The sequence below is a fragment of the Thermobia domestica genome, chromosome 3 (genome assembly GCF_964235325.1).
Source record: "Thermobia domestica chromosome 3, izTheDome1.hap1.1, whole genome shotgun sequence".
In the NCBI taxonomy this organism is placed as follows: Eukaryota; Metazoa; Arthropoda; class Insecta; order Zygentoma; family Lepismatidae; genus Thermobia; species Thermobia domestica.
In genome coordinates, this window is record NC_137456.1 from 56,464,215 (window position 1) to 56,490,190 (window position 25,976).

The following is a 25,976-nucleotide window of genomic DNA, read 5'->3' on the forward strand; positions in this document are numbered from 1 at the left end:
AGCGTAACTTCATTAACTACAGCAAATATACTATAGTGTGTGAATAAGCAAATCTAATATGTTTCGACTCGTATTTCGAAGAACTGAATCCCCTCGAAAATTCAGTGAAGTCAATTGATTAGTGTTATGCAACTATATGCAAACTGTTTGTACCCTCTCTTGACGATTGGGCTTATTATTCCTGTTGGCCAGCTTTGTGGTATTTCTTCTTGCCATATTTTCGTGATTAAGTTGTGGATATGCTTGACTATGCTTTTTTCTACATATTAAAAGATCCTTTTATTTAATCTTCTCCTGGTTCTTTGTTATTTTCATTCTTCAAAATACTGCGCCCATTGACCTACAATTGCATTATTCTGTAGAACGGTCTTCCTTTAGAAATATAATTAAAAACAAGAAACAAACAATTAGCTGTTTGTATTGTAACATCATTTTGAACGAATTTTGTACGAATTCTGAACCAGTGTAACCGTAGCCTATATCGAAGGCTGACGATTAATAAAAAAAAAATGTGTTTTATGTCATACTGTACTCGTATAGTAAGCTACCACCTGATCGTCTTACGACAAAAAGTCCACTTATGACTGGGTAGTCATAACCGAAGTCGGTCGTAAATCGATGACTAACTGTAAGTCACAAATTCATATCACAAAGTTACATAGTCACATCGCAGAGTTGCAGGAAAGTCAGAGATATATTTTTAAGTTAAGTAGCTTTATGTTTCATTAATTTGATTAATAAATCCTTTTACTGTTTCTATCTATGTATATTGAGGTGACCACAAAGGGGTCATGATGGAAATTGCACCATTAAAACTTTAGGGAATTCTAGAAAAAAACAGTTGAAACTAATGAGTAATTTTTATAATATATAATGTATACAAGAATAATACGTTTGAAGAAGCCAGGTCATACCTAGGATGAGGATAAACGTATTTCGTGGACAAAACAGATGAGCACCTATGATGTATGAGCTCATATAAGGGAAGACAGAAGTATTTAAACAAAAAATCCTTAATAAACTGAAATATATCTTTTAGAGAATATAGATTGTTACACTAGAAGTTCCTGAACGAATAGTTATTAAAAGTGAATTCAATTTCTTGTTTGTGTTATGGAACAGATTCTGTCCTGATTTACGTATAAATATTATGTTAATATTTTATTTACTTATGTTCTTTCTTTGAATTTCTTATCTTACATTAGCCATGTTGAACAATTATTGAATTTCAATGTAAACATGTACACATTAACATTCTATGTCAAGTTTATGTGTATGTTGTTGCTTACTTGAGAATTTGGGTATCCAAAATGGTCGTCACTCGCAACTAATTTAATGTGATACGAGTTTTTACGGAATTCCTAATTGCTGTTTTCTGTATTATATTTTTCTTGTTTATTTGAAAATCGGTCTAAACAGATATAAACATTCTATTGCAGAAAAGAAAAGTTATAGTTCTTCTAAATCGTGGACGTTTAATTCTCATAATCTGGCGATTAAATAATTTATCCAAAAGCTTCTAATTTACACATTATTTTACAACTTGTATCTAATAGTTTTGTATTTTTTCGTAACTAAACGCTAATATGGTTAATAGTCAAATAATTTAGTAGACTAACCCTAAGATCTTCCCATCTTCGCACCAACGATTTGCAACCCAAATAAAGGGTAATTAAGTATATTTAACAACAGATGATCTAGTTCCAACTTTCATTACAATGAGATATTCACGACGGGAAATATGCTTGATATTTATGATTAATATTCTAGGTGTATATTGATTGATATCTGAACGCGGTACGTAATCGGTGGTTATCATTTAACTTAGACGAGGTGTTTACCGTACCTGTATTTACACAATATTGAGAAATCCATTGGATTTGCTGGATCAACAATTAGATTTCAAATATGTAATGTGAAATGATGAAATACGATGAGTTGCTGTTGATTATGGTAATGAGACAATTGTAGCTACAATTAAAGAGTGATCTATGATAAATATTACTAAAGATACAATACAAGTTCGACAATTTACTAAGAAAAGTCGTCCAAGTATCACCATACTTGTAAATTTCTGTAAACTCTATTTACGATTTCTGTTATCTAATGTAATGTATACGATTACTCTTATATTGCGATAATGTGCAGATAATGTTTTAACGCAGTTAATTATCATCTTACGCATTGCTCTTTGAAGTAACCTAAATCTTTCGAAATCGTTAACCTTATTGTTTCTAAAAGTATTGCAGATCTGGCGAATTGTTGCAGTGGTCACAATTATACAGTATTCTTTAGATGTTTTGCTGTGATTGGTATCCGATTTTGTGGAGGTTTCTTTGTCCGCGCTCCGAGCCAATGGAGCCGACTTTCCAAAATTTATGTGGATGCGTATCAATGGCGGGACGTGTTAGCCTATATGTTTTCAGGGAAGTCTCGATGTTTGTTTGATTTATTTTTAGTTAACATCTTTTATGAACACTGTCATAAAGGCCTGTGCTGTGATAAAGTAAAATATACCGGTATTATAAGGATAAGCTGCGGCTGCCCTAGCTCAGTCGGTGACACGGCTGACTTAAACGCAAGAGAAACGGGTTTAAACCCGGGCCAAACTAAAAATCTTGTGGGTGCTGTAGCCCCGGAGCACCCACGTAGTCGGCGCGCATGCTCCGAGCCATGTTTCCTATGAGAAATCCGAACCTTTTCTTTGTGTTTTAGTACACTATAAACAATCCTTACTCTTAGAGTTGCCAACTTTTGAAAATGGAAATACCGGATACCTTTCTGGAGTACGTGTACTCTTAAGATTACGACATTCTCGCTCGTCAAAAATGTGAACAACCTAAAAGAGGTTACACATAAAACTTCACATAAAATTGAGTGGTTCGGAGTTCGAATTTGATAGCTTTAGTTACTTGTGAAGCATTTATTAAACTTACTAATTCCAGTTTTGGTTGAGTCGGCACATGTAATTTTCGTTGTTAACCATCAATATAGTACATTGTATGGAAAACAAAAAAACAAATATGATTGGCAATATAATCATGACGTGAACCAAATCAACTTGAAAAATGAGTCTTACCAGCTTCGCTAGGGCTGGTAATGTTTCATAATGACTATATACTTTTGCTGGATCTGGATGCAATATTTAATTGAAAGATGTAGCTAAGTATGAAGCAGTGCCAGCTGTGCTCTTAAAAATGTACTTTTGTTGATCTTTAGCAGTTTTGATAAGTTCGTAAATTTTTCTGTCTTCAACTCTTCAGCAAATTCCGCGCATAAACTCTCCTTTAACCATGTTCATTGACAAACGATTTCTTTCGTCATTCCAAAATAATCTTAACAGACCAGAGAATATGACTAGTAAGAGGAAAAATTACCGGATATTTAACGTCCGGTTTTGAGATCGTACCGGAAACCGGACAAGGCCAAATCCCGAATTGTCCGGTAAAATACCAGACGGTTGGCAACCCTACTGACTTTAAAGATTTATGCTGAGGGACATATACAGCTAAAGCTATTGAAGGAATAATGTATTACCCTTCCGGAGGAAATACATTTGTCCACACTTTATATCTTTAATCGCATGAGATAATGTGATATATTCAAAGAGTGATTTCCCCCAAGGCTCATAACACATCCTCTTAGTTTAACCTAAAATGTCCCACCAATGTTTACTTTAAAATTTTCTCAATGGTTCTGACCTCAACTCATCATTCAGGATATGTGATTGATTAAAATGTTGTTCTTATACAATTACACACATTTTAATTGTCATATCTAAAAGTCTCAATTTCTCGCCTAAATCCTCCTCTAAAATTTTAAAGACATACTTTATCACAACTCTGTTTCTTGTGAGCACCTCAAGCTACAGTTAAATGTCGCTGTAACGAACGGTAGTACCTATCAAAAAATATTCAAAATTTCAAGTTAATTTTAGGTTCCTTCCCTTTCCCGATTTCATTTTAACAAATTTCGAACTTTCAGTATTTCGAATGAAAATTTCATCTTTTTGCCTATACTTACATTTACTTTTCCAAAACATAACCAAAGTTCATTAAGTTTTATAATATAAATAGTTTTTATTACATTATTTTATTACTCACAAGGAAACCGATTCAAGTGTGACATGAAATTGTGGACGAGTTTATGCGCAAATGAAATGTTTTTGTGTACAATTGAACCCATCGAAGGGAAAAATCCTCGATCTCAAAGGTTCCGGAGATATAGAGAGGTAAGGAGAAAGCTGGTGCTCTGATATTTTGTGGATTTTCGGCTGTTGCGAGTGAATATGTTTGAAAATTGCATTGAAACGTTAAGATTCACCAGAGCGAATAAAAGTGGTGTTGAATGTTGAAGTGAGTGGCGCAGCTTTTACCCGGGTCCGGAAAGAAAAGGGCTATGAAGAATAACAAACACCATTGACACGAAGAACAAAATTGTATGATATTACTTGCTAATATATCATGTCTTTAGTTCGTAGAAAATGAGAAAAGATTATATGAAATTGTATTAATTATATTGCCAATAGAACAGAGATGTTATTATGTGAACAAAAAAAGAAGGTCATATTCTGTGCAAAAGCGCTATAGAAAAACAAATCAAATAATATGAAACATAAACACGTATAGTTGCAAATGTAAGTACGATAGTGTGTAGTAGTGTGACATATATTAAAACGCAAAGTATGAATCAATAAACAAAAAAAGTATCTTCCACTTAAAAAACGGAAACCTGTACGCCTTTCTGTACTGTACATCAAACACAGTTTCGATAGGTTAATAACTGTAGAAATCATAAATATTTGGAAAGTTTGGACGGCCACTATATATATATATATATATATATATATATATATATATATATATATATTACATTTTTCATTCTATTTGAGTGATGACGCTTTTATTCGATTCAGCGTACCAAGAAACCTATACATAGACACCTTACGCGCTTATTTCAGGCAATAATGGAACTCCGGTATTTTCGCTTTCTCCCTCCAATACATTCTTCCCCTAGAATTTTAATGGACTGTCCGGTTTTCTAACTCTCATGTCTAAGGCGACGTATTACTAAAGTTTCGTGGATGAAGGAATTCTTCATTCTTAAAAGTCTCTTTTACTTGTACTATCGCTACATATTCAAAAATTCGCATAATATCGAAACGCCAGCCTTCCTCTTATTTCTCTATATCTGCGGTACGGTTGAGATCGAGGGTTTTCCCCTCTAATAGGTTTAATTGTACACAAAAACACTTCGTTTGTGCATAAACCCGTCCATAATTTCGTATCACACTTGAATCTGTTTCCTTTCAGATATGGTAGCCATTTTTCATACATGTACGCGATCAATCGAACAGAGTACCGATTTGAAAGTAACCAATGAACGTTATTTTATTGAATAAGCTTTCCGCATCTTCCAATGTAAAAATTAAAGCTCTAAGTCGTAGTCAAGACAGATTCTCTCTTATAATAAATATTAAAAATTAACTTCTGGATTCATTTTAATTAATTACATGTACATTTTGACGTAATATTCCCTCTTAAGAATTCTTTAATTCATTTATAACTACTCATTAAAATTATTTTTGAGTCTGTTACTTCGTGTATACACCATAATTTTCCTCTCATCTAATAAATATTGACATTTTCTCTGTAAATTCCTGTTGAATCAATGTGTACCGTGTAGTGAACATAACAACAGATGAGCCCTTGAGAATCGATCCATTTCAGTGTAACATTTCATTGTAACAAATTAACAGTCCTGAAAGTTTCGTTATACTGGTATTTTACTGTATTCACAAATTTTATGTATTATTTTTTAGCAAACACAGTTCAAAGTTTGATATTACACATAGACTTTTTCAATAAATTTCAATGGATTTTACCTGCAACGAATCATCTCTTCCCACCATGATTCTTTTCAATGGTCCAATAATTTCAGATGACTTCTCATCGTTGAATACGTAATAACACATGTCCAATTTGGCAACCATGCACTCGATCACATCTAATTAAAAAATAAAAACAGAAAAAGAAGTTTCATTTTTAGATCTCTAAAGGTATATGCAGTGTAACAAAAAGGTCGGGACAATGGAATATGTCGAGAAATTTGCGATCCAAATATTACGAAACACGTGTCCAATATTTTAAAAAGATCTATTCAACTAACACAAAGAGAAGTTGTCGTCCCCCTCCCCAAGGGAGAGGAAAGGAAACTATAAAATTTCAAATACCCCCCTGTTTATACTGCAGATTCCAATTCTGCGACCAAAAAGACACAACTCTTATATGAAGTACTTTTTCGTTCTCCACACTTTTATACGCAAAATTTATCTTTCCCTTTAAAAATTGACGTGTGCTTTCTTTGAGGCTTAGGAAATAAATCTATTGCTAATGGGTGAAAACAGTCAAGAATAAATTTGAAAATATAACCCAATCTTAAAAAATACGCTCCACAATAAATTTATAGATTCACTGATTTTCACGGCTAAACGGTGTTGAATAATAGTGCCATCTTTGTTTTTAACCTCATTGATTTATACGGGGAACTACGTAATTTTCTGTTTTCTTTGAAATGAATGGAACTTTAATGGTTTGATTTTACTGATTTTACCTTGAAATCTACTTAATGCTTCTTACTTGATGAAAATTAAATTTAATATTATACAATTTTAATATTTAATAATTTAATTTATACCTAGGTTCAAAATACGAATTCATTTCGAGAGAGGGGACATTTAACTAGACTTTGAAAAATAAATAAGCAAAATCACATCATTTAAGATCCAGTTCATTTCAAAGATAAGGAAAATAAATAAATAAATAAATAAATAAATGGACTAGAAAATTAAAATGATGTAGGTACAAAACACCATTATAAATTTGGCACCATTGCCTGCAGTTGAAACTAGTTACGAATTTATCAGGTGCGAATTCACTTCTATCTTAGAAACATGTTGATCGATAACTTCCCTTAAAATTACCCCATATTCATTAAACATTGCATTTTGTAAAGTTGCCACGTGTCTCACACCACGCTGGATGTAACCATATGTTTCTACTCCACATGCTTGAAGTACACAAACACTCTACAGATGACAGCAACGAAGAGGACATTGTCCATTATTGCCAACATTCGAAAAGTAAAGCAGAAGCCAGTTGTCAGCAACATTTTGGTATAAAAGAGGAGAAAATACCTTAGGAAGTATCAATCTCGCCCGGTTGATCAAAATACCAACTCTCAAAGACGTCTGGTCATTCAGAGCGCCCTACTCCTCTCTAAGACCCCTGGTCATTGAGAAGTACCTTTCCTATATGCTCTAAGATGCCCGATCATTGAGAGTATCTAACCAGACCAACACACCGTAAGACGCCTCGTCATTGGGTTCATTTTATTAACCCACAATTAGAGGAAATTTTACTTATTGTAACATACAGAGTGTCCCAAAAGTAGGTATACAGTACCGTACTTATCAGCTCATTGCACATTACATAATTTCCTATTGTTCTCAATCGGGCAGACTTAGTTTCTTTATTATTTGTTCTTAATGTGTTTTTACTTACATCTTAAGCTCGGAAGAGCCGAAGCAAATAAACCCATAAACTAGAGCTATAGTACTTGATTAATGCAGGGTGTATACCTACCTTTGGGCCACCCTGTATTGTATTAAAGAGGAGATTTTGTAATAAAAGGTGATCGGAAAGTCCAAATTCCCGTGTACCGTATTTTGCTCTACGCTATAGAACAGAGAAAATTTTACAATATGCTTTCTGCGAGGGTTCCCAATGAGATCATTGCTAAGAGATGAAATCTATTTGGTAGAAGAAGGAAGTGTATTTGAAATGATTTCTTTTGGTTTTACGTCCTGCTACTGGTGGATCCAAGGGGGCGGAGGGAACAACCGCCCCCCCAAAGGCCTATTTTTACTTCCAGCGTGTATAGTTGGGAAATACAAATATGGTCTTTCCTCGATCGATCCAAACTGTGTGACAAGCCTAGCAGAGTCTAATCAAAATGTGTGGTCCTTAATATTATTTAATACAGACATATTTGAATTGTGAATGCTTCTGTCGTAGTTCCTTGAGGCAGTCATCATAAGCCCCAAAGGGGCGAGAATATGATTAATTCGTTGGAACAGCTGTAGGAAGGAGGGTAAGATGGCTCATACTTTGAACTAAAAATGTTTATTTTAAAATTGTGTTCTAGAAAAAGATTCGGAAATGTCCGAAACTTCAATTACCTTTACCTTGAATAAAGAGAAATGTAGAATTTTCAGCGCTTTTTACCGAAAAGCTCTCTGAATCTGATACTTTTTGGTTGGTTGATTGATTGGTACGTATTTACGTCCTTTGTCAAAAGAACGAGAACTTAAGTTTAAAGTTGGATCTGGACCACTGTAGTGCGTTCAATGCTCACTCACCTGGAATCAGTCCACAGAGCCTTAAGCATCAAAGATCAAAGGTACGTTCGCTAGCTACTAGATCAACAAAGAGAGCCATGACTTTTGGGAAACATAAGGAAGGGACCAGGGATTCATTGTTACTTTCAATGGCATTTCATCTTTTCTTGGAAAATAACACAAGCTGTTATTGTAATTCATTGATACAAGACGAAGTTCTGAGTGAATAAATAATCTTTGCACAAGCCAAATCGCTTAAGCTAGAAACTTAAAATTCGGACAGTAGATAAAATTTGCGATATAGGGTATCACTAAGGGAGGATTTTTTGGAAAGTCGAAGAACGAAAGGCGATGGGGTAGAAATTATTTTTAATAAGATGGCCATCTCTCCGAATCCCTTTTGGGGTCCCGGGTTCGATCCCAGCCCCCGCCAAGTGAATTTTGTGGTGGACAAACACCGTGTGCATGAGTTTTCTCGGGGTTCTCTCGTTTCCTCCCACTTTCATCATTCCACCATTTCATTCATCACTCATCATCACCGTCTCCTTTAGCCTAACCGGCATAATCGTGGGACGTAAAACTCAAAGATTTTCTCCGAATCCCTTAAGGTTAGAGACTTGAAATTTGGCATTTTGGTTTCTCATTTAAAATAATTTGACACGGGTTTCAACGTTTTTTGATACTTTAGTAAAATGGGGTAAAAGAGGTGTAAAGAAAAAAGGGCGGGTATTGCAATTATTATGATAAGATATCAATATCTAAGAATCTTTGAAGGCTAGAAACAAGGAATTTGGTATATGGACTTCACACTTAAAATAATTCAATATGTATTTCAGCGTTTTTCATATTTTACCTGGAAGAGAAGAAAAGGGGTGGGAATTCTTCTTCTTCTTCTTCTTCTTCTTCTTCTTATTATTATTATTATTATTATTATTATTATTATTATTATTATTATTATTATTATTATTATTATGAAAGTTGGTAGCTTGATTTTTCATTTAAAATAATTAAACATGTATTTGAGAGTTTTTTTTTTATCACAACGTGGAAGGGAAGGAAATGAGATAGGGGTGGTTCACTAAAATGCTTTACGAGGAGTTTGACTTTCTTGACAGAGTTTTAGCACAATCCCATTCTATATGAAAGACACTGAAGGAAGAACTGATATTGTCTGATTACAATCGTGTCATCGACAGGTTTGCTGGAACAAGAAAGGACATATGGACTGGAAGGTGACTAAGGCTGTTGTGTGGTTTCCGTCCGTCGTGGATTTTGCCCGTAATTATTTCCAACTCGTAGGTATGCCCCGAAAGTCATGAGTCTGAGTCTAAAGTTGAACTCCCTGGATGTATCTGGTTCGCAAACAAAATCAAAGAAGATGAGAGAATTCGAAGAAGTTTTTGAATTTTTTTAAAAAATCTTTAACTGAAAGAAAAGGGCACAACCGTAAAATATATGTATATATTATATTTTTAATAGACAATTATATATTATACATATGATATTTGATTTGTTTGTTTAACGTCCCACGATGGTGCCAGGACTTCTAAAGGAGAAATGGACCTTCTGATTATAGTGGAATCTGAACAACTTTTTTCTTTCAACTGTGGCGTGTTAGCCATTAGGTCAAATGGAGTTTATTTGTATATCTCACGTCAGATGAAAGAAAACAACAAGTTAAACGTACTTTATTCTCTATTGGTAATTTAATTTAAAGATGACAATTTTTTAATATTAACTTTTAATTTGCATTTGTTTCCAAATATCTGATATTGTCAAATAATATCGCCAGTTGGTATGTTAAAGGAAATATAATTTGTGTACAGTAATGAAAGGAAACATCACTTTGGGTTTACATTTCTGATCTTTCGTTCATTTTATTGTAGGCTTTGCTAATCTTTCAGAGGGTTTCATATTTTTACTATTTATGCACTGTAATGGCTTGTATTGTGATTCTATATAATTTTAATTCATGTAAAATTTATACACATTTCGTGCTAGATCAGACAAAATTTCTGTTGAGTTTGCAAAAGAAAGTTTTGTATTGATATTTTTGTTATTACATTATTTGCAGTATTTTATTGAATAAATTGTGCATTTACCGTAGTAGTGATTTATATGGTTAAGGAGTACTGCAATATACTATATTTATATAGGATTTATATTCACAATTCATTTCTTTGTATGCTACTGCTGTAGTTTAATTTCAAACCGTCGCTCTGGGTTCCTGTTAGTAGTACAGTACAATGTTTAAATGCAGTAATGATTAGTATTATGTATTAGAAAGTGCATTTCATTCTCCTGTAATTGATTTATGTACTTAGTGAGCAGGCCAGTTCTTTTAAGGGAAAACCATAACATTCTTATTTTGTGGGAGAGACACGAAATTCGTGTTCGGGCAATCACTACCACGGGGAATAATCACGGAGCCACTAAAACATCCTTGCAGTTCAGTTTGAATATTATATTTATTTATTTTCAATTTTCAATTCGCTGAATTATATCCTGATATAAACAGAAATGAAAGCAATATGTAAAGATTGCTCCCCTATATTTTGACCCACTTAAAACACTGTGTACCATATACTATCAAACATCATTTTATAACTAATTATTGTATTTTCAACTATCAAGAAACGTACATAGAAATACCATAATGTCTTTTGTTATTTGCATGTAGGACCTATACTTTTGTTATCTATTTTTGCGTAGACCGAGCCTTTTTTTTTTAAAAAAAAAACGTTGTCCCGCAATTACTATTATAATATAAATGATTAGAGCAAATTGCACATTCTTTCGTTAAAATGAATGCCATCGTCAATACAGTAATTTCTTTTGTGTAAGCACTGTGTGAGACAGTGCATCTGATATATCGCTGTGACTATGTGTGAAGTGAATCATGACCCACCACGCCTCCGAAAAGGAAGTGCGTATTTAATTTAAACCTACAGAAAGAATATACTTCCATTAAAAAAGAAAAACTTTCAAATTCGGGTCCCAAAATGAAATCTGTTAATCAGGTTTACCCCCCTCTAGCCCCGGATTTATATGGTACTATTCTTCCAAATTAAAATTCTGGTCACTTTGAGGCTACGCTCATCTTCCAGGAAGCGAATTGCCCCCTCCAAACGATCCTTCTGGATCCGCTAGTCCCGTCCTGCGCTATATCCTGTAGGCCAAATCAGACGGGAAAGTGAATGATTATGCAGGAATTAGTGAAGTGAGAATGTGGTACGAAACGAAAGGAACTCAAGAAAACCCTCGGGCTTGATGTAGTTGTCCACAATCTTACATGGAGTGGGATTGAACCAGAAACCTCTTGCATCAAACGTGAGCGCTCTACCACTGAGCCACCGTGTCCCTGGGAGATGTATTTATTCAATTAAGAAAAACAATACGTTTAAAGATAAATCTCCTTAAAATTATCCAATTTTTATGAAACATGACATTGAAGGTTTTGAAATTGAATCTTTGCTTGCAGTTGAAATCTATCCAGGATAAGGGAGTAAACTTGCCTTTAACTTTTACTAACTGGTTCAGGTTAATTTTTGTAATAAGAACATCCGGTGTTCATGAAACGGGTGGTCAGTTCCTTTAAAATTTAAGGCTTGTCTCTGTTGCTTAGGTTGAAATTCGTCAAGGGTAAGGTTGTCATTCATCCATCTACTGTCAATACAGAGCGCCTGACACATATCTGGACCATACACTACAATCTTCATACAATATAGAAAAATAGATTGTAAAAATACAGGACAACTTTTTCTATACACGATGCTGGCAACTCTAGTCACAGATAACGAGGTGGATTTCTCCTAACATTAAAAAGAAAAGCATTGTTTACTCACTTCTCCTTAACATAATATTACTAATTTGAGTTAGGTATTGTTTTTGTTTGTTCCCATTTTAGTAAAATTGAGCGAAAATAAGTATTATGGTTATGAATTTGTGTATTCATATCTTCTTACTAAAATCTTTCCCAAAAGAATTGCAGAAACGATTGTATTTTCCAAAAATTGAGAAGATGAATTAGTATTTCAATCAGTTTTCTAACTTTTTTACTTTGGATATGTGATTTGTTTTTCTATGTTAGCCAGACGTATGGTAAAATTATTACTTGTATTAACAGTTGTGGTAAGGCGTTCACCTACCAACTGAGCAGCCGGGTTTGATTCTGATGGAGTGGGAAATTTCTCTCGTTCCAATGCGGGTCTGATATTCATCCAGTCTCTTTAAAATGAGTATCTAGGGCGACCTGGGGAAGTAAAGCTGGATGGAGTGTGGTGCTGACTACACTGATCTCAACTCGTGTCAAAGTTACGAAAGTGTGGAGCCTCTACCTCATTCATAGCCTCTATACTTATCATTGTTATTACCAGTGGCGGATCCAGGGGGCGATCGCCCCCAGAAGAGGACACTTTTCTTTTCTTTTATATATAAATAAAACCATTCCAGACTTCGGAGCTCTTAAAAGTAGCTCTAACTAGTAAGTAGCAGTATTACAACCCACCGCCCCCCAGAAGTCTGTCCTGGATCCGCCCCTGGTTATTACTTATATTAGCTTGAAGATTATTATAATATTAGTATAATTATGATAATTCGGAGTTTGGTACAAAATTTCGTTGTTTCTCAATATACGCCACCACTACCAAAAAATCTGGATACCTACAAGGGGTAGTTTGCTTCTTCGGACGGAGTTTCCCGAAAATGCCTTATAATTTTATTCGTCTTTCACGAACAAATATTTCAGTAATAGCTGCAGCATAACGTGATTTAGTTTAATAAATTGAGGCAGAAAGCTTAGTGCGATGGTCCGTACCTTTCATTTTCTATTTATGTATGACGGGAAAAAAAAAGCATAGGGAGCGTTATCAATTTATAAGTACTTCAATCCTCATGTAAATCAAGAGTTTGTATATGAGAGTGCTTCCCATGCTTTTCTTTCTAGCCGTGCATAAATACATAGGCTATATATATATTTTTTTAAAAAGTAAATTATTTATTATTAAATAATCAAGAAAAAAATCAGATCACTTTATCAGTTCTGACACGACGTGTTGTGATACAGTATAGAAATTGAAGTTCACATCTGGAAAATGCCACCACCTGCGTTCTGTACACCTGCACTCTGCTTAGTACAAAGTGAGAAACAGAAGGGACGATAACGTGACGCTTATCTAATATGGCATTATATAGTCACCAGTGAAAGTGAATGTTCATTTATGTAATTCCTTTTTTCCAAAACTCCTGAGTTTGTGATACGAGTACATTTTGTTACAAATTACACACACACCTACGTGCTTAACGAAGTGTTTTTAATTGAAATTATGGTAAAAGAAATGTAAAAGGATGCCAATTTACTGGGAATGATACTACTTTAGTGCTTTTTTTTTTTTTTTTATTTGTTACTTGAAAGCTCATTTGTTAAATTCTTGGATTACACTTTCCAGCATTTTAGGGACACACAGAAATGTGCGTTTCATTTCTAGAGCAGTGTTCATAGGTTTACTTAAGAAAATTTCCCCCGACTAACACCAAATTTTCCCTTTTGTTATCAAATATTCCCTGGTTTGCTGAGTGTCCGATTCCTATGCAGAAGTTAATATATTAGCTTAGCTATATTAAATAAAGTGCCAGCTACATTTGTTTTGTTCATTTGCTTTCTTCTTCTATTATTTTTACTTTTTCGTTCACTTTTTTGTACAAAAAAAATAAACACAAATACCCCCAGTCAACAATAAGTCTAAATTATGCTACTTTGGACACACACACACACACACACACACACACACACACACACACTACTGCAATTGTATTTGTTTATTTCTGAAAAATAAAGAAATATACTTAAGTATTTATATTGGTCAATTAGTCAGCGCCAGATTTCCGTTGATTATCATGTTTTATCGAAAAAATCCCCGTTTCCTTTTTGCTAGATTTTTCTACGAAATTTCACTCAAACTACGCAACACTGTTCAAGACTCTGGTGCATCACAGCTTCACTCATTGTCTAGTTCGGAAAGAAAGATCTGAGAGTGCACATGTTTTAACTTTGTTTCCATAAACATCAAGTAGCAGTGCAAATCTAGGCTCTTTCTCCAAGCGTTCTTCTGCAAATTCGCACACAATGACTTAATAAGAATACCGCTACTTAAAGATCCTAAATTTTTATCGATCCTACTAAAAAATTAGAACAGTGATCTAGTTGATAATTTAAAATCTGTAATTATTATTTTTTGGTATAATCAATTAACGTTTCGTAGTTTTATGAGATTCCGGGATTAATACAAAATAAGAACTAATACAAAAATTAGAACTGAGCTCCCTCGTGGATAAGCGGTTAGCGTACGTGCCTTTGGCGTGGAGACCCAGGTTCGATCTCCGGCGGAAGCTCATGTGGTTCGGATTGCACGTTAAGCTGTAGATCCATGTCTCATATAGTCTCATAACTGAAAATCAAATTAAATCAACAAAATAAGAACTGAGCTCCCATGTGGTTATATGGTTTATCACATACATGTCTTTGGCTCGGGAAACCCGAGTTTGATTCCCGATGGCAGCTCACGTGGTCCGGAATCCATATTCAGTTATGGGTCCACGTCTTACGTAGTATCACTGCTTAAACAGACTCTAAAAATCTAATCAATGAAATAAGAACTTCCTTAACAGAAACCAAATCTGGAATCATATCACCAATCAGGTGATAACTGCTGAAATACAAGATCACAGCATACTTAATATTGTTATCATAAAGGTAAAACAAGGGTGTCAAAAAAACATTTAAGTTTTAATGTTTTATGTTTTCTTCCATGCATTACAAATCTGTCTTACTTTGTTTCAATGGGATAGTAGTTGATTTTTACCTTTTCAACATCACTAAATACCAAAACCTGCCAGCAGATGTCACGGCTATCTCTATTTTTACAATTTTATGACATTCCTAGGTCCTAATTGGTTCTTGCGACAATTTCATTATGGGCTTAAAACTACTTTACCTCTGAAACTGTAATTTTCTAATTGTTTAGTTTCCCAGGAAACTTCCAAATATTATCTTAAAATTTAACCAGTCAGTAGCTTACCTCAGGCTCTCCCCACTTCATCGCAGTGGGTGCCGATTCTGGGAGGTCAAGGGGTCCCCTGAAGTTAGTTTAGTTCTTTGTATTTGCATTAACATCCTCATTAGTAGCCTATCTTGTCAGACAATATCTGAAAACTAAACACATGAACGCCCCCTCCCTCCAGAAAGTTTTGCAGAAATCAGCGCTGCTAGTTATAAGATCTGCAGAGATAGATTTTATTCACGCTAAATAGTTTTTTTTTTTTTAATTTTATTTGGTTTGGTTTTACCAAAAATTACGGAAAATTAATCTCTGACAGGTAGTGACATCTGTTGAGAGGTGTTAGAACTTTCTGTTAAGGACGAGGTAATAGAGTAGAACGTTTGCCAACTTTCTCTGGATCTATCTGCAACACACGACACGGTGCTGGTTGCCAACGCCAATTGCGTACTCCATTTTTAGGAATTCCGCTGACAACCAAGCGCGTAGAACAAGTCGAGCGTGCCAGCCACACTCTCTTGCCGAAAGTACTGCGTTTTGCGCTAGAAATTGCAGTTTCCCACTCGCGTCAAGAATGATGATGAAATACACAATTATTTTGATTTTGATTCAATTTAGATTTTCGAGGTAATTATATAGGTATTAATCAAAAAGCAAATAATACTGGGTAGTGTGTATTTTAAGATGAAAAAGTACCATATTAATTAAAGTATGAACCTCTATTGAAATATTTTAGTTTGACGTCCCACAGTTATGTTCTTTACACTAAGAGAGACGATGATTAAAGCAAGTGAATGATGATAAAAGAATTGGTGGAATGAGAAAGTGGAAGGAAACGAGAGTACTCCATAAAACCCACGGACATGATATTGTCCACCGAAAACTTACTTGACTGAGGATCGAACCAGGGATCCCATGCAAAAGAGGCAAGCACTCTACCACTGAGCCACCGTGTTCTCCATGAACTTCAATTATGGACCACTGCACTAAACTCTCTCGCTCCAATTTCTTAAACTAGATTATTATTAATGAAACATTTTCTGGTGAAACAGGAACAAAATTATAAGACGTTTTCAGAAAACTTCACCTAAGGAAACCTCAGCCCCAAAAGTAAACTATCTCTTGTGGACTTTTTCTTAAAAAATTACTTACGTTGTGTTGTATTGATAATAGTGAAACATTTATTTATGAAATGTTAACAAAATCACGTGAGTGATTTTTGATAAAATCACTTGAAAGTATTCACAATTAAAAGCACACTAAGTATCTCTAGAGGATTCTTTCAGTACAATAATGAATTACGCCAGATTGTCGGGCGATTTTGTTCATATTTCTTAAAAGAATATTTCATTAATAACTATTGTTCGAGTTGGGATCGAACCAAGGGGATCCCATGCACCAGAGGTGAACACTCTATCACTGAGCAGCCGCGGCTATTATTATTATTATTATTATTATTATTATTATTATTATTATTATTATTATTATTATTATTATTATTATTATTTACAGTATGTAGCCCATTGTAACATGGGTCTTGACAATGTGTAAAGTTAGAATCACAGGCTCTAGAAAAGTTGTAACTAAGCTTATCATATTTTAAGAAAACAACAACTATTTATGGAAGTTCATTTGAAATTACGTTCCATCGTTATCCTGGATGGGCTAAAGGAGACTATGATGATGGGAATAAATAAAATGTTTGAATAAAGAAAGTGGAAGGAAACGAGAGAAAATCGAGAAAAGTCATGTATACGGTGTTTCTCCATCACAAAGTCCATTGGCGCGATCCGGGATCGAACCAGTAACCCCACACACCAGAAGTGAACACTCTACCAGTAAGCACTGAGCTCCTTCTGTACTATTTAATTTTGCGGTATTTGTTGTTTTATAAACTATAACTATCAAATAGTTGGCATTACCATACTGACATAGAATGTTGTGTTGTATATAAATGTGGTCTCAGCTCGTGGGAGTACAATGCGAAACAAACTCTGTACTAACGCATCGACATTGCCAGATTACGAACGAGAAAATCCTCCATCTCATCACACTATCCTCGAGTGGCACCAGAGATTTATGGAGACTGCATTGTGTTGAAACAAAATCGTAACAGTGATTGTAATGGGTCACCGAATCACTTCGTGCCCTCCCAAAATTTGAATGCGTACCATGATACCTGTGTTCTATCAAAGGAAATGAGTTTCTAAATTCATCCATGTTGTAATGAAGCTTCATCAAAGAAGAAAAATTAGGTCAATGATTTACCACGTGGTAAAACGTATTTTTTACGTGTTTTCGTCAATTTTTTACCCATAGAAAGCGACAAGTAGGGCTGGTCAAATTTACCGTAGTAGAAATACATGTTTGAGTACTAGAGAACATTTAGCAATAATTATTTTTTTTTATTAATTCCCAAATTTAAGGTGTGTGTCAATGTACTCCTCCCAAAATTTAAGAAGGGTGACCCATTGTACCTGTCTTATGAAACAGAATTTACTACTACACACATCCATACCATACAATGGAGTCTCATCAAAGAGGATAAAAATAGGGGGAAACCTCTGAAATTTGGATTTTTGGACATGTTTTAGCCTTAGATGGAAATGAAATGGACCATAGAAACTTAGAGATAGGTACTCTGGTGCTATACTACCTCACTAATTTTTTTTAATTCCGGAAATTTACAAAATTTAAGAAGTGATCCTATGCACCCCTCCCAAAATTTTAGAGGAGAACTTCAACGTACCTATCTCCCATGAAAGATAAAGCCATGTGTACTCATTCATATAACTATATAACGTAATGAACCATCATCAAAGAGAATTTATTCTGTCAAAATCCGCAGAAATTTAAATTTTTATCAATTTTTTTACTCATAGAAGGGAATAAAATGGACCACCAAACTTACAATGCTACATAGCCTGGTCTTACACTATCGTACATTTTTTTTTTTTTTTTTTATTTTGGCGATTTCCAAAGTTTAAGAAATGACCATTTGTACTCCTCTCTCAATTTAAGGGAAAGAACCAAAGAATCTATTACCAAAATTTAAAGGGTATAGCCTTAGGCACAAAAGTGAGACCAACTATCGGGATTACTACTCCCAGACAGACCCAGAGACCTAGACAGACTTTATGACACAGACAGAGCCGATGACTCGGAAACAGCAGAATTATCAGCTCTGCACCGTTATTGCAGAATTTTTGAAGTGGATTGATCATGTTCACTATTGATCTCGAACATTCATTTGCTTTATTCTCGGCGTGAGATTTCTAAATCAAGATAATATATCTCGAACATTTCAAATGCAATTTCAAGCTAATTCGTCTTTCTCTATTAAAAAATAATGCAATGGTTTCTGAACATAGAATATACAAAAAGATTTCATAAAACACTCTTTGGCTCAGCGGCATATTTTATAATCTAAACAACAAGTTTTACAGTTATCTTTTCGGTGATTCTTACGTGTTTTATAATTTGATAAAGCTAGTTATCTTCCAGTGCAATATTTTGACACACAGATGCAAGCAACAAGCGAATAAGAAAATTATAGATTTAGTGAGAAGACACACACACACACACACAGAGGAGAGAATCGTGTCTATTAGGGTTACATTAGCAGCCTCACATACATTCCCCGACGATATTCTTCATCTCGGGTCACATCGAGTCACTTTAGGCCATAGATTGGTCCGGGTCAACGGGTCATACGTCTGACTGCCTCTAGGTCATGGATCACGAACTTCGTAACCCGTTCCATCTTTGGATCATAGTAATTGCCCACAAATAAATAATAACATCGAAAGTGTTCCCCAAAAGTTCAAAACAAATCCACTTGTTCTGCTGCCAAAAAATTACAAACTATTGAATCCATGGTGCACAAAGTACAACACAAACATCCACATCTATATGTATATAAAGTCCAGCTATTAAAAACATTTGCGTCGAACGATAGACTACAATGAAAAGAATGTGCACTAACGATGCTAGGTAAACTGGCTGAAAATCCTAAGTTTCTTACTTTTTTTTTTCGGATGAAGTAATTTTTCATGTCTTTAAGTAGCTAAACAGACAATATCAGGGTTTGATGCTGTGAAAATCCTCGTGCGAAACAGGATACGAGACAATCCTAAAGTGAACTTGTGAAGTGGTGTTATGCAGAACAATTTTTCTTAAGTGAAAATATAGTGATAGTAGACGTTTTCCCGAACGTTTTCCTTGTTATACCAGAGCTTAACGACCTTTAATAAGTGTTAGTATTTCAACAGAATGGTATGCTACATCATTGGAGACGGAATTTTCAGGACTAGTTTAAATACAGCATTCACTCCGAAGTGAATTCGACGGGTTGGTCCAATAGTATGATCATCACGCACCACAGACTTTACGCATATGGGCTTGTATGGGTATATATGAATAATATAATTTATTAGACAAAGTTGCAGAACGTTGGTGTCTTAAAATTAAGAATCAACAGTGCCATTTCGATCGTTAAGGACAGGCAACAACGCATATGATACAAGCTGCAGTTCCGATCAGATGTGTTACGTACAAGAAATGGTCTGTTTATTTATGACAAAGACATTTTCTTTTTACTTTTTAATGTAAATTAATTTGTTTTTAAATCTCTGTTAAGTGCATCATTGTATTCTCTTAATTGCATATATCACATATTTTTCCACTTCATATATGTATTTTTGGATCTCATTGTTACACCAAAGACATAATGGTACACTTAATACTTGTGTATATTATGAAGAAGCTTTAAACAAGTTTTAGTCGTAGTAATTTTGAAAGCCAGAAACTTTAGTTATAACTAAATTGATAACAAATATCTTAATTATAGTGATTTTGATAACAAGAAGCTTTAGGTTAGTTGGCTTGGTAATACGAACCTTTCATAGGGGATCTGTATAAAATGTTTGCATATGGTCTCGAGGTGTTCTCCCGTCTAGCCTAAAGGCTTATCAGCCACTGATTTCTCCAAGATAAGAATTCCTTCCATTTTATACGAAATGGGAATTTCCATCTTGCCTAATCCCATCGCGCCTAAAATCTTGACTAGTGAATTTCTGTATTAAAGACGGAATTTATGTACTACATTTATTAACTATCAGCATTACGAAATTGTGAAAGCATACCCATTTATTGCTATTTCTTTATTGGTGTTGAAATATTGCATATAGACCATAGGTAACTACTCCAAACAAAGTACAAATCCTTTAGGGAGCTAGCCTCCATGCTATTAATTATAAACAAGTAAAAATATCATATTCACCTACATAAAGCAATATTTTTATTTAGCCAAGGAAAGTATTTCAAATAAAAGTTCAAGATTAAGTACAGTTGCACAACTAATAACAGTTGGGTATATTAATAACGTTTTTTAGCTGTATAATACCAACTTACACTATTAGAAGCTCATTGGCTGCGGTTGAAATTGGTCAAGGATACGCTGATAGAGGGGGTAAGTTCTTCCAAATTTCAAAGTCTTTATTTAAATAATATGATAATAATTTTCCTCTATAATTTTGACAAAATTGTTTTATTTTTATACAATATGGCGTATATTCTCTCGGAAAATGAGTTTCAAACAACGGGCTGCAATTGAGTTTTGTGTTAAACTGCGTAAAACTTTTAGTGAAACGCACCAAATGCTACAAACTGCATATGGTGATGAGTGTCTATCCCGTACGCAAGTTTACGAGTGGTTCAGGCTCGGGTAGAGAGACGCTGGATGATGACGAAAGATCAGGCCGTCCCAGAACCGGATTATCGGAAGAAAACATCGAAAAAGTGAGTGAATTCATCAAACATAACAAAATCTCGTCGGTGAAAGTTATTGAAGTGGAATTAGGCATTCCTCAAACAACCGCATACCGCATTTTGACCGAAGTTTTGGGCCTTAAGAAGGTTAATTCGCGGTTTGTACCACACAAACTCACCGAAGACCAAAAAGTTGCGCATTGCAAAGACATCGTTAAAAGTGCTCGGCAGGATCGAAACTTCTTGAAATCGATTGTAACTCGTGACGAGACGTGGTGTTTTGAATATGAGCCCGAAACAAAGCGGCAAAGTGCTGAATGGAGAGCGCCGGATGAAGGAACACCCAAAAAAAGTCGCTTGGTGAAGTCAAAAGTTAAGGTGATGCTGATTTGTTTTTACGATTCAAAAGGAATTATCCACAAAGAATTTGTTCAGCCCGGCCAGACAGTCACTGGAGAGTTTTACTTGGGCGTTATGAAGCGTTTGCTGGCAAGAATTCGTCGTATTCGGCCCGAATATCGCGAAATCGGCAGTTGGACTCTTTTGGACGATAATGCACCATCACATCGTTCGCAACTTGTAACTGAATTTTTGGTCAAAAATCACATTATTCGGTTGCATCATCCGCCCTATTCACCAGATCTCGCTCCGCGCGATTTCTATCTGTTCCCGAAACTGCATTTGGCGATGAAAGGAAAGTGGCACGCATCGATTGATGTCATTGAGAAGGCGGCGACCGCCGTCCTAAAGACCATTCCAATAAAGGCCATGGAGAAGTCGTTTGACAACTTGTTGGAGCGTGCAAATATGTGTATCGATGCAGAAGGGGAATACATTGATTAATAAAAATGATTTGTTCCAAAATGTACATTGCTTTTTTGTTTTTTTAAAACGTTCGGTTTCTTTTGGAATGGAGGGTGTAGCTTTACTCATTTTGATCTTGTATTTTGATAACAACAATCTTTACAACCTTGATAACAATAAACTTTATTTATTGTAGTCTGATAAAATAAATGTTAGAAAGACAAAAGGCATAGTGATTGTAACGAAGGTGTAGATGTCAAATATAGAAGAAGGAGGGGAGAAATAGAACACGTGACTAATTTTCGATACCTGGGTAGTATTATTAATAATAATATGAAGTGTGAACATAAAATAAAAGCAAGCATAGGAAGAAAATACTATTTTGTGGGATCTTGAATAAACAGTTGAGAAAAAGACTTATCAAATGTTTCGTGTGAAGTATTGTGCTGTATGCAGGGAAGTACGCAGGGGGTGGGTCCTGGGGGTCCGGATCCCTCCCGAAATTTCGACTTTTGTGTAAATTTAGCCTAATTTTAGGGGCAATTTTAGAAATTTTAATATAAAATACCTTCATATTTAGTTTGGACTCCCCCCCCCCGAAATAAATTTCTGGGTACGCTACTGGCTGTATGGATCGGAGACATGGACAATACGCAAGATAGATGAACAATGACTGGAAGCTCTCGAAATATGGGTGTGGAGAAGAACGAAAAGAATTAGCTGGGTCAAACGGAAAATGAGTTGAGTTGAGTTGAATTTGAGTTTAACGTCCCGTTCAGCAGCTAGGCTATATGAGACGTGGACCTACTGATTAACGTGGAATCCGAACCACATGAACTCCCACCGGGAATCGAACCCGGGCCTCCCAGGCCAAAGGCGCGTACGCTAACCGCTTAGCCACGGAGGAGCTCAAAACGGAAAATGAATAAGAGGGTGTTAGAAATTGTGTGGGAAAAAAGAATTTTAGGTATTATTAAGAACAGGAAGAGAAACTGGTTGGGACATTCGGTAAGAAGGAACTGTAAACTGAGGGACGTGCTAGAGGATGTGGTGGCAGAAAAGAGGGAGAGAGGGCGAAGGAGACTACAATTAATGGACGACATCAAAACAGAGAAATCGTACTTGAAGACGAATAGGTTGGCGGAAGACCATGGAGCACGGAAGCTTCTCAGTTGCAGCAAGTGACCTGCCAATACTGGCAGAATACTTATGATGATGATGATAGCAAAAGGATTTACTCATATTGGTATTGACAACCACATGCTCTATTTATTATAGTCTGATAACAAACTCCTTATTCATAGTAATCACGATGTAAAAAGAAATACCAGTCATAATGATATTAATAAAATAAATTTTAATTATACTGGTTTTGGTCATATTGAACTTCGTAACCTATTGTTGAATATGTTTATCAGAGTCTGTGTATTGGTTTACTTTGATACTAAAAAATGCATTACTACGGAAAGCTTCTTTTGACACACTAGTGTTGTAATGAAGAATGTCCAATTCGGATCTGCATGAAAAAGTATTTTACACATGGTCTGTAACATTTATTATAATCTCGTTATATATATTATCAGATACTTCACTAAACTCACCAAAAAAGAATAAACACTCACCGAACATTTTCTTTTTTTGACTGCCTGTTTTACAAATGCACAACTGGCAACCTCACCATTAAGCTTTAACTGTGGTTTGGCCTAGTTTTGTTCTCTTCCATTAGTCAAAAGTTCAAAATGTTATTTGATAGCAAATGTTGAAGCAGAAATAACAATGAAGTAAGAGAAAGAGTTCTTCAAGAGGTCAAGCGTGCAATCTTTGGAAATATTCTTGAAAATTTGTTAATTTGGATAAACATGTTGCTAATTGTGTCTTGGCAATCTTCATGTAGTTTTCACCCAAGAAGAAACTTGAGCTTATTTACTTCTTTCTCACAAGCTCAGAAGAGATTCAGGCGAATGCAGAACCTAACGAGTTAGTTCAAGTACTTTTGTGCTTAAATCTACAATCATTTAGAGCTGTATAACGTTAATATTAATTGTACTATATCGTTTGTGATGTTGATCAACTAATGGGCCCTATCTTGTGCCAAATTCAATTCCGGGTTTGATTAGTGTGCGTGTTTAGCTCAGATAAAATGACCATTATTGAATAATCCGGATTCTATTTTAAATAGAATGTACCGTTGTAGTATCCCACTTTCACTAATCTGTAGAAGGATATTACGATTTCTAGGTTTTATATATATATATATCAGGTTCGTTGTGTGAATGGAGAATCCCACAGTAAAGAATATTATTCTCTCTATTATCCATATCAGACGTGCCTGCAGCCTATGATTTCTTGTACTATTTACTGGATGATATATTATTCGATAAAGAACGTGCTAGTGTCTGTACATACATGTAGAAATATTTTATTGGAGATTAATTCAGTTACTCTTTTAACAGCTTCTTCATCAATTTGCACATTATTATTATTAACATACACTTATCACATATAATTATATTTATTTTCCATATTTATTCTCATATTATTATTATTATTATATTTATCACTTTATATTCTACCAGGAGCTGAATATAGTAATAAGACATTAGAATCACATATCAATATATACATGTAGGCATCATCATTCAGCTAATTGTCCATTACTCTGTGTTATGAAAACTATTCATTGTACTATCTCATGGTTTTAATTTTAATCACAATATTATATAAGAACTACAGTTGGGATAGCGTCGATGTTTGATCCGAGGCTCACAAATTTTAAAGACATATTTCCACAATACATATTAACTAATTCACAAAATGTCTCTTCACTATAGAAATTATAACAGTTTATTTATCCAATAACGATTCTGAAAATTTAATTTCTTTTAGATTGGCAATTTTTTAAACCATCTGGTACGGACTAGTATCCCTTAAACCATTCTCAGGAATATTTTGTAATGCGTCGCTCAGCTATATAATAGCGGCGCATTATATCGTTATAATGTGCTCTTTTTGCTGGAAAGGAACTTGATACTCCAATCAATCAAAAGCTCCTTTGTGACTTTATGTTTAGCGAATGCGCCTTCTGAATGGGAGACATGAGTTCAAATCCAGGTCCGATCCCACGTTAAACGGTAGGTGCCGTCTCATACACCTTGGTACAGAAAGGGATGCTAAACTCCAATCAAATCAATCAAACATACGAGCTACACGTCTCGCCCATCATAGACGTTAGGGTCTAATATTATACATACCATGTTAGAAGTACATACGAGGGCTTGTCAAAAATTTCCTGGAATTTTGTTGTAGCCCTTTATTACCACAAGATAATTATAAATTTACTTAATCGCCTTCAAAGGAGGTATTTTCGGAACACACACTTGTTTCAGCGATTTGCGATTACTGAAAACATCGGTGGAAGTCCTATTTTGGTATCTTGCGAAATTCAGCCGTCGCGCTCGTTTTGATTTCTTCTTTGACGGATACCTTTGAGGCCCATTCTTAGCTTTCGGAAGAGCCAAACATCCCTTGGTGCTAAATCATTTTTTTAAAAAACTATCAGAGTCTCTGAAGCCGATTTTCTCCTACTTGGACATGAACTTGATGGTTGAGAGTTGCTCGATCTGTGAAATTGCACCAACTGATCACTACACAATCTTCCGTTTAGCTACCTGTATTCGTACATTACCTGTTAAGACGCGTAGAAAATTGATAGATTCATAAGTAGGCAACCTAAGAACTGTACTGTACAAGATCCTCTGTGATTGCGTCACAAATGTCAGAACTACAACAACGTTCCAAGAACTTTTTGACTGTCCCTTGTATATCAGATTTTCGTACTATGTAACTTCCTTTATTTCCCCCTTTTCTAGGGGAGGAGATGTTTAATCCTAGATATTGTTTTAATAGGTTTATCTCTATATAAAAAAATATAAAGGATGCATATCGCCAGT

At 34.9% G+C, this 25,976-nt stretch overlaps 1 protein-coding gene across 1 annotated transcript in view; it reads right to left on the reverse strand.

The window, feature by feature from the left end:
• LOC145680397 (meiosis inhibitor protein 1-like) overlaps window positions 1-25,976 on the reverse strand; it is a 265,116-nt gene that overhangs the window by 54,240 nt on the left and 184,900 nt on the right. The window contains exon 7 of the mRNA XM_081750854.1: window positions 5,885-6,006. Within this exon, the coding sequence (XP_081606980.1) occupies window positions 5,885-6,006 (122 nt within the window). The remainder of the gene's footprint in view (window positions 1-5,884; window positions 6,007-25,976) is intronic.